The sequence below is a fragment of the Echinops telfairi genome, unplaced genomic scaffold (genome assembly GCF_000313985.2).
Source record: "Echinops telfairi isolate 266 unplaced genomic scaffold, ASM31398v2 ScPeMD7_7;HRSCAF=31, whole genome shotgun sequence".
Taxonomy (NCBI): Eukaryota; Metazoa; Chordata; class Mammalia; order Afrosoricida; family Tenrecidae; genus Echinops; species Echinops telfairi.
The window spans coordinates 17688232-17698355 of NW_022103904.1; the positions used below are offsets into that span (position 1 = coordinate 17688232).

General features: G+C 40.0%; 1 protein-coding gene across 1 annotated transcript in view; it reads left to right on the forward strand.

Moving 5' to 3' along the window:
- HUS1 (HUS1 checkpoint clamp component) overlaps nt 1-10124 on the forward strand; it is a 25731-nt gene that overhangs the window by 6058 nt on the left and 9549 nt on the right. Inside the window, exons 4-5 of the mRNA XM_004708056.3 lie at nt 1090-1197; nt 2980-3054. Of these exons, the coding sequence (XP_004708113.1) occupies nt 1090-1197; nt 2980-3054 (183 nt within the window). The remainder of the gene's footprint in view (nt 1-1089; nt 1198-2979; nt 3055-10124) is intronic.

Consider the following 10124-nt stretch of genomic DNA (forward strand, 5'->3'; position numbering starts at 1 on the left):
GTGTGCTTCTTCCATGTGGGTTTGGTTGCTTCTGAGCTAGATGGCCGGTTGTTTGCCTTTAAGACCCCAGATGTTATATCTTTTGATAGCCGGGCACCATCAGCTTTCTTCACCACATTTACTTATGCACACATTTGTCTTCAGCGATCAGATCAGGGAGGTGAGAACACAATGATATGATTTTTTTGTTCTTTGATGCCTGATAGCTGATCCCTTCGGCACCTCATGATCACGCAGGCTGGTATGCTTCTTCCATGTGGGCCTTGTTGCTTCTGAGCTAGATGGCCATTTGTTTACCTTCAAGCCTTTAAGACCCCAGATGCTATATCTTTTGATACCTGGGCACCATCAGCTTTCTTCACCACATTTGCTTAGTCACCTGTTTTGTCTTGAGGCAGAGTATCTTGTAAGCAAATAATGGTCTTCCCTCTCTTGAATATGCCTAATTTGTTTCTATTTCAGGACTTTACACATACTGTTCTTACGTCTTGGGACACTGTCTCCTCTACCTCTGTCTGGCTACGTGTCCTTGTGTTGTGCTCCGCGAAGGGTCATCTTTTTAGAGCTGCCTTTTATGACTGCCTAGTCTAAGGAACCTCCTTCATTTTGTTCTCTTCAAGCCTCTAATGAGTGTCCCAGAAAACTTTGTTTTATTTTTTTTATTTGTTTTCCTCATTGAGCCATCTTTTTCACATGAACATCAGGGACCTTCTTATTCAGTACACTGTAGCTTCTACCAGTACCCACGATCTAAACAGACACTCTGTAAAAAATATTTGCTACATATATTTTCTGTGAATGAATTAAGACCATTCCATGTAGATTTAACATATCAACTTTAGAAGACTGTCTTACTCTTGGGAGTAACTGCATATATCATTTCATCTCCTAGCTCAGTCACATCAAGCAGGATTGTGCGATGCTACCAGATCAGTCTCTAACCTGTTTTCTTCTTGGGCTCCTCGGCACCGGCTCCCTTTTCCCCACCCTCCTCCCCAAGCATATCGACTTTGTTATTTCTTCAGTTCTGCTTTTGTAGGGTTTTTTTGTAATGCCATTATAACAATGTTTTCCCTTTTCTTTTGGCAGTTGTCTATTTCAAGCAGCAGTCGCACTGTGACACATGACATCCCCATAAAAGTTATTCCTAGAAAGCTGTGGAAGGATTTACAAGAGCCTACAGTTCCAGAATCTGATGTAAGTTGATGCCTGGAGTTTTGTTTTCCCACATATATTAAGTGGCGTGATTTGAATGCTTTAATTTCAGTTGTAGACCCATAGCATATTTCATTTGAAAATAGGATCATCCCCCAGAAGAAAGTGACATCTCTTCATTTCATTTTTTTAAAATTCTTAAGAAAAAGAATCAGAATATTTATTTTTATTTACATAGAATATCTCAAAACAATATTGTGTTTTGTCAAACATTTTAAAGCGGAAGAGAGAATATCTTCTTCAGTAATAGTACTTAACAGCAAACCAAAACTTAATACTGTGGAAGACAATTGCTATTTGTAAGGAATATTGGCCTTAGGTACCACTTACCTAGGACTCATGATTCCTGGAAGGAACAATGCCCAGGGTACATGTAAGAGAGGCAAGAGAAAAGAAGTTTTCATAGTTTGGACTTGGCTTAACAATCTGACTCATACTTATCTCAGAGCCACTAAAAATGAAGGTGATACCAAAGGGTTCTTTCTTCTTCAAAATTTATTTAAGAAGAAATGACATATATATGGATATATATCCAAATGGATAAAATATTTGCCTTTTTATCAAAGGGATCATGTATCAGGCATCATCAAAACTAAAAATCATATCATTGTGAATTAGGGGCAGTGAGGAGTGGAGACCCAAAGCCCATCGGTAGACAACTGGACATCCTCTTACAGAAGGGTCACAGGGAGGAGATGAGCCAGTCAGGGTGCAGTGTAGCAATGATGAAACATACAACTTTTCTCTAGTTCTTAAATGCTTCCTTCCCCCCCTCCCCCCCATCATGATCCCAATTCTACCTTACAAATCTGGCTAGACCAGAGGATGTACACTGGTACAGATAGGAACTGGAAACACAGGGAATCCAGGGTGGATGATCCCTTCAGGACCAGTGCTGAGAGTGGCAATACCAGGAGGGTGGAGGGAGGGTGAGATAGCAAGGGGGAACCGATTACAAGGATCTACATATAACCTCCGCCCTGGAGGGTGCACAACAGAAAAGTGGGTGAACGGAGACATCGGACAGTGTAAGACTTGACAAAATAATAATTTATAAATTATCAAGGGTTCATGAGGGAGGGGGTAGCAGGGAGAAAGGGGAGAAAATGAGCTGGTATCAAGGGCTCAAGTAGAAAGCAAATGTTTTGAGAATGATGATGGCAACAAAGGTACAAATGTGCTTGACACAATGGATGGATGTATGGATTGTGATAAGAGTTGTACAAGCCCCAGTAAAATGATTTTTAAAAAAATTTGCCCTTCAGTAAAAAGCATTTACCTTGATTTGGGAAAAGCTGGTATTTTATTAACCATCATTAATAATAGATTTAGCTCTGATGCTGTACTTTTGCCCTATACTCAAAAGGTCCCATTGAGCCCCAGCTGTAAACATCCCTTAGTGAAAGGCCTCCTTCTGAGTGTTGAGTTTTATTCCCCTTGGATTTACATAAGGTAATCGTAATTGAAGTGCTGTGAACTTCTGGAAACAGGAGAATGCCTCTAGGGACATGGTTGCTGAGGCAACTAGAGGTAGGCATTGGGTTCTTTAAGTTTGCTTATCGATCCATGAATTAGTACAATTATAAAATTGGGGCTCCCCCCCCCTACTGTTTTAAAAAGAGCTTTATTCATACCATTTAAAAACATAAGATTCCAGAGATTTTAATCATGCATACATTCCAAAAATTATTATTGATGACCCAATATTATTTTTGTGTCGATTAATATTGTCAGTACTTTTGATTTTTCACATTGCTTTCATAGGTTAGTATTTACTTACCAGTGCTGAAGACTATGAAGAGTGTTGTGGAAAAAATGAAAAATATTAGCAATCACCTTGTAAGTAGTTACTTCTTTAGAAAAGAACTTTAAGTATAGATAATATGTCATTTAATGTCCATGATATGTATGTGAAGACATTTAAAAGTTTGAAAAGGTCATGATCTTTTATTCCACTTTCTACCAACTTTTGGAAGTCTGCTCACATAGTATACATGTTTGTATATACTCCATAAGCATAGATCGTCACTAGCTCCCAGACAAGCTGCTCTGGTTCTCCTATATTTCCCGGAGCAAAGTTCAACTATCATTTACTGTTTCTGCGCAGGCGATGCTTTCCAAGTAGGTTCAAGCAACCTGGTCAGAGGAAAGGGATGCCCTGGGGATGGAGCTGAGTGGTCACAACCCACTATCTCCCTGTAGGCACCGACCTGTGGTGTGGCTAGTTAGTGCATTTGCCAGCCTGAACTAAGCTGTAGTTAGTTGTGAGGATACTGCACACTTGATGCTGGCCTATTTCCTGCTGTCCTTCCAAGCAAGCACACCCTCCCCATCTGTAGTACATGTGATTTGTCTTTTCGCACATGTGCATTGCACAGCGCATACCTGTATTTGTTGTAGTTTGCATAAGGTACTTTGTGGAGAAAATTAAATGTGTACCAAGGGATGCCTGTGGTATCATAGGTGAGAACCCCTTCACTGAGTCCAGACCAGTAAGAAACTGGCTTAAAAAAAAATAAAACAAAAACTGCACTGTTATAGTTGCCCTTAAAAACCTATTCTGGTGCTTTTCAACTCTCAGGTAGTTGGAAAAGCTTTTATCTTTTCCCTTAAGAATTACGAACAATAAAACAACAAACTTACTGCCACCAAGTTGATTATAGCAATCCTGTAAGAGGCTAGAGCTGCGCCTGCGGGTCTCTGAGAATTGTAATACTTTATGGGAGTAGAAAGTGCCATCTTTCGTCCCAGGTCGACTAGGGTTTTGATAAGCACCCCAACACATAACCCACTACTCTGCCAGGGTTCCTTACCCCTTAATATTTGTATTTATATTATGTTAAGAATATTTTCAGCAATCCTGGCTTTTTTCCTTATAGTTTGGACATAGAGTTATATATTTTGACTGCTACTGGGTAAATATTTTAGGACTTAATAATGCTGTTGACAATTTGGAGTCTCCATCTGCTTCCCAGATGTTTTACAGTGAGCCAAGACAAAGATTCTCACAGCCATACACATCCTTGTTCTAAGCAATTCTCAAATCAAGTTGATGAGTACTTTTATTTTCACATTTGTTTAATATTCACGGGCTTAGTAACTTCGAACATCTTAAAGTACAGACACTTCTTATTGTCAACCAGATAATAAAATGAAACAGAAGTCTACAAACCCATAAGTTATTCATAGTTCATTTTAGGTATTGTTGCTTTATAATGCTTTTCAGTTCTGTGAGGCTAATTTCATCATCACCTTTTCTCAGTCTTACTTAGAAAACTGACAGACATTTTGTACAGGAATGTTACCATCATTTTGTAAGAGCAGATACATTCAAGTGATGAAAAAAAAATCCCATGGTGCAAATACGGTGGAATAAAAATTCCACAGTGCAACATTCTTGGCCTTTTTCTCACCAATACAGTTTCAACTCTCTTAAAACGTCATAATAAACCTCTGTAATTGTCCTGTGTCCTTTGAGAAAAATCTGTCAAGATTGCTGTTGTGGTTAGGTGCTGTTGAAGTGGCTCCTAATGACCCAGTGTACAACAGAAACACTGCCTGCTTCCGTGCCATACCCACATGCTTATGTTTGAGCCCATTATCGCAGCCACTGTGTCAGTCCATCTCATTGAGGGCTTCCTGTTTTCCCTTGCCCCACCACCGTACCAAGCATGATGTCCTGCAGAGCTGCCCTCTCGAGACCATGTGCAAAGTTCATGAGATGAAGTCTCCATTTTTGCCTATCAGGAGCATTCTGACTACACTTCTTCCAACACAGATTTGTTGGTTCTTTTGGCAATCCATTGTATTTTTCAATATTGTTGGCTACCACCATAATTCAAATGCATCAACTCTAATATGGTCTGCCTTATTCAACGTCCAACTTTCACAAGCATACCTTATTCCTCAAAGTAGTACCGTTGCTTTTTAACACTTTAAAGAGGTCATATGCAATATATTTACCCCAAGCAAGGTGTCTTTTGATATCTTGACTGCTGTTTCCATGAGCATTGATTGTGGATCCAAGCAAGATAAAATCCTTGACAACTGCAAACTGTTCTCTGTTTATCATGGTATTACCTATTGTTCCAGTTTTGAGGATTTTGATTTTCTTTACACTGAGTTGTAATCCAAGGAGAAGGCGGCAATCCTCAATCTTCATCAAGTGCTTCAAATCTTCCTCACTTTCAGCAGGCAAGGTTGTATCATCTGGATATTACAGATTGTTAATCCCAATACAGCATTTTTCCTCCATTCCCGATACAGCACATTTTCCATATACTCTGGCTGCTCCGATTGTTTCTTTTCATATAGATAGAATATGATGAGAGGATACAGCCCTCACATACACATTTCCTAATTTAAAATTGCAGCACCCCCTTGTTCTGTGTATATAACTGCCTCTTGATCCATGTACAGTCCTTTGAGCACACGGAACTGTTCTGGAATTCCCCTCTTCTCAAGGCTATACATACTTTGTTATGCTTCACACAGTCAGATGCCTCTTTGTAGTCAGTAAAACACAAGTAAACATCTTCCTGTTATCCTCCACTGTCAGCCAAGATCCATTTGATCTATCAGCAGTGACATTCCTTGTTCCATGTCCTCTTCTGAAACTGGCTTGAACCTCTGGTAGCTCCATGTCCTCCATTTGCTTTAGCTACTCTATTATTAAAAGAGCAAGTTTCAGAGTCTTTTCTGACATCCACTTTGATCTTTTCTTTCTTTCTTGTCTTGTTAATGACCTTTTGCTTTCTTCGTGTCTGATGTTCTTGATGTCTTCCCTTAATGACAGCTCATCTTCTGTCATTAGTGTTCACTGATGGGTGGCTGGTGGTTTTGAACAGCCGACCTTGCAGCTAGCAGTCCAATGCCTAACCACTATGCCACCAGGGATTCTGATGCTAAATTTCACTCCAGATTCATTCAGCTACCCAGTTCTAAAGGAGCACTATGAATTGTCATTAACTGAGCTCAGTGAGTTTGGTTTTGGTTTTACCCCATATCACGAAAGAGTAGGTAGTAAAAAACGTGTTGGATGAATCTGGAGTGAAATTTAGCATCAGGATTTTAAGTTTTCTGAAGCATAGAAAACATAGGTTTGTTTGTTTGTTTGTTTTTCTCCTTAAGAGTTCTTATTTTAAAATAATGTTGCTATTGGATTTACCTGTTTTTCCTTCACAGTGTAATCTTTATATATTTTACTTGAATGTAAACTCTGCTTTCGACAGAGCTGTGTGCTCTGTGGCAGCCTGCGGCTGAAGTCCGTGTTGATTCAGTTGTCAGGCTAGCTTCCTTTAGGACCACTCTGGGGACTTCCGAGAGCCTCGCGGAGGCCCTAGGGAAAACAAACAGCAATTAATTGAAGTATTCCTTTGTTTGTTCTTTCTATTAAATGAGAATGAGTCAGCAAATTAGGGGAGCAGAAAGATAGAACCATCAGAAGTTTGTTTGTTTTTTCTTTTCTCTGGAGCATAGATTTCTAAACTTATTGAGCCTACCACTTTCTTTTCTGGGGGTGGGGTGGGGTGGGGTGGAACTGCTCATTGCCCACCTGGTAACTAACACATTTTGTACTATGGCCCATAATCTAGGATAAAATATAGGTGCCTGCTTTTTCAGCCCCTCTGGATTGCCCCACTATTCCCCTGGGGGTGTTATGGCCCATTTTGGGAAACACTGCCCTGGAGTGTTATCAAAGTACAGGAGAAATTAAGTACAGAGCTGGTATTTATCTGGATATCCAAAATTATATATCTATAGATCATGGACAGTTAGAAGTAAGGAAAATCAGTGGAATACGACTCACTAAGAATACCTACTTACCTCTTTTATTGAGCTTCTCAGGCCTTTCCTTCTACTATTAGGGATTGCTGATGGGGGCAGGCTGCATATGGGACTAGGCTAGAAGCAGTAAAACCACTCTGAAGCTACGTAATGTATTAAGATGATCATTTCTTAACTGCTAATGTATATCTGAACCCCCGAGGCTTGAGTGCCAATGCAGACTCTGATTCAGTAGAACCGTGAGCGTGTTTCTAACCAGCTTCCAGAGATGTGAGTCTGCCTGACTCTGCACTAACTGGAGTAGCCATGCTTGGAGATCTGTGAGTATCTCTTTCAAAACCCACGTCTCAGGATCAGCTAAACAATTTAGCCAAGAAGAGTTGGGCTTGTGGGTGAGAGACATCCTGATGTAGTCGACACAGGAGTGTGTGACGAGTCACAAAAACGTGGTTCACCTCCTGGCTTCACTGTGTAACTCTGTGCCCTGTTACTACAAACCTAATACTTAACAACCAGAAACGGGGATAATAATGTGACTATGTTTTTATAAATTCAGAAATGATGCATATGTGAGATGCCCAGTACCTTATATCAATAAATGATAGATAACTATTAAATAATATAAAACAGTAAGAATTTGTGAGAGCAGTGTGGACAGGAGGCCTATATCTGGCCTGCTCTGGCTTCCCTATTGCAGTGAGCTGGGGTCAGATATTCCTTCAACCTCCTTTACCTACTCTGACACCAGTTGTTCTTTCCACACCACTCTGCGTCTCTGCTGGGTTCAACAATTCCCTACAGTGGCCACCCAGAACTCACAGGTTAGCACAGTCAGGAAACAGTAAGGACCCAGTCCTTGGTCCACAGCAACATCTCTCCTTAGCCAATAGCCAAGTCTCTTTCTAGTCCTCAGCCACGTGGTCCCTTGGCCCCTGCCTCCATGAACCAGGAAGCCTGCCTGCGTGCCTCATAGTCCCTTTGTCTTGGCACAGCTCCTTTGTTTTACTTCACAGTTTCCTGCCTCAGCCTCTGGTGTTGGCCTGGCTTTGCTCTGTACCTTAGTCACTGTGGTACCTCTGGTCTCGGCCTCTCACACATAAGACAAAGATCTCGATTGTGTTCTTTTGATGGTCTGTGTCTGAGATGGGTCTTAGACACAAGGGAGTGGCTTTGATGAAGGTGTGGTTTTCTGAGGAAACAAAGGCTGTGATTGGGTTCATACCTTCTACTAAGGTTAGGAGAGAATCCCATCTTAATCCTGTCAGTGACAGCAGAGAACTCCCTCCAAATGAAATTGTAGCCACAGGTCTAGAGTCCAGAATTACACTACATCACATAAGGAATTAGAGCTAGAAGGGCCATATTAATTCACTGCATCTCAGATCTTATCGAGATAGTTCAGAAGCCGTTTGATAAAGTATATCATCCACTAGATAACAGAATCAAAATGAACACAAATGACTTATGTTCAGAAAATGATAATGTTTGAAAATTCTTTGTTTTTCTTGTTATAATTTACTTTGTGAGAATATACGTAGAACATGCCTTCATTTAGCAGTTTCTTTATGTCCTCCTTTTCTGGGTTGCCCCTCGCATCAGCCCTGAATGTAACACCTGCTTTGTGTGAGTTGCTGGTATCAACATTGTGATCCCATGCAGCTAGACCTTCAGAGAGCTTGAAGCAGGCAGTCTTTACTAGTGAAGTTAAACTGCTCCTTCAGTCAGTCTTGATGGGACACCAATAGGTGCCGGACTCAATGTTCACTCATGAGATGGAATCGAATTCGTTATTCAGATTTTAGGAATTCCAATCAAATAGAATAAACTACATGTTTAAGTCTGAATTGTGTCGAGGACCAATGTAAGTTGTTTCCTTGAGTAAATCAATGAAATAACCATTGTTCTCCAAAAATATGGGATCTTGCACTGTAGCTGTTTGAGACAAATGGGAATATACAACGTGTTGGCTATACAGAGTATTCATAAGTAATGTCTTATACAGTTTATTTCAATTATGTATTTCTAGTTTATAGCAAACTATGTGTTTCTTATTTTTTACCAGTTCAGCTTTTTACAGGTGTATAAATTATTGACAGCAATTACAGTGATCGGCTGTGTGTCCCTACCCTTAATCAATGCAGTGCTTCATCCCTGTCTACCAGCCTTCTTCTCCGTCATGCCTCTGATCACTAAGAAACTGTGGTCTCTGTCTACTTGCCTTTTTAAAAATCTGTTTACAAAAATGAAGTCATAGAATATTGTACTGACTATTAGTGACATTTCTGGTAGAGACTTTCAATGAACTGAGGTTTTAAATTTCTATGAGGTCACGTGTATTTATTTTGTTGATATTTATACTTTTGTCAGTGTGTTAGACGATCCAGTGTTAAAAACTAGGATGGACAGTGTTGCTCCTAAATTTTCTTCTAAAACATTTTGTGATTCTACTTCGCAAATGTAAGTCATTAGTGCATTTTGAATTTTCTCTTGGTGTGAGGTATAAATCTAAGCAATATTTCTTTTAAGACGCTCTTCAAATGGAAGGTCAAACATTAGTTGACTATAGATGCAGATAATTTTAATTAGTGAAAAAAGATTAAAAATGCATATGGTTCATTTAAAGGTAAATTTGCTAAATGTTACAAGTATGTTAGCCAAGTCTGTCTTTCTATTAAATGTCAAACGCATCAGAAATAATAGCTCGCACAATTGTGTCAAGAAAGCCTTTTTCATTCTGTTTCTAAAGCAGGACATATATTCATAGTTCACCAATTTTTAGCATCAAGAACAAGGAATACTATTTGTATTCGCTAATTATGGTCAGATTGAATTGAAGCAAAGCTGTACAGAAGTCGGCAGGCTTTCCTTTAGTCCCAGGCCCCTTTACTCTTTCTCTGCTCTTCTGGGATGGTGCTCTTGTGTGCATCAATCCCATTTCATACTGCCCCTATGTGACTGAGAGAACAGCCCCAAGGATTGACTGGGCTCTCGTCTTCATGGGGCAGAGCACCCGATCTGTGTCCCACAGAGCTGCTAGTAGGTTTGAACCTCTCACCTTTGAGTTAGCAATGGCACAGTTAACCACTGTGTAACCAGGACACAGCTTTTTTTTTTTTTTTTTT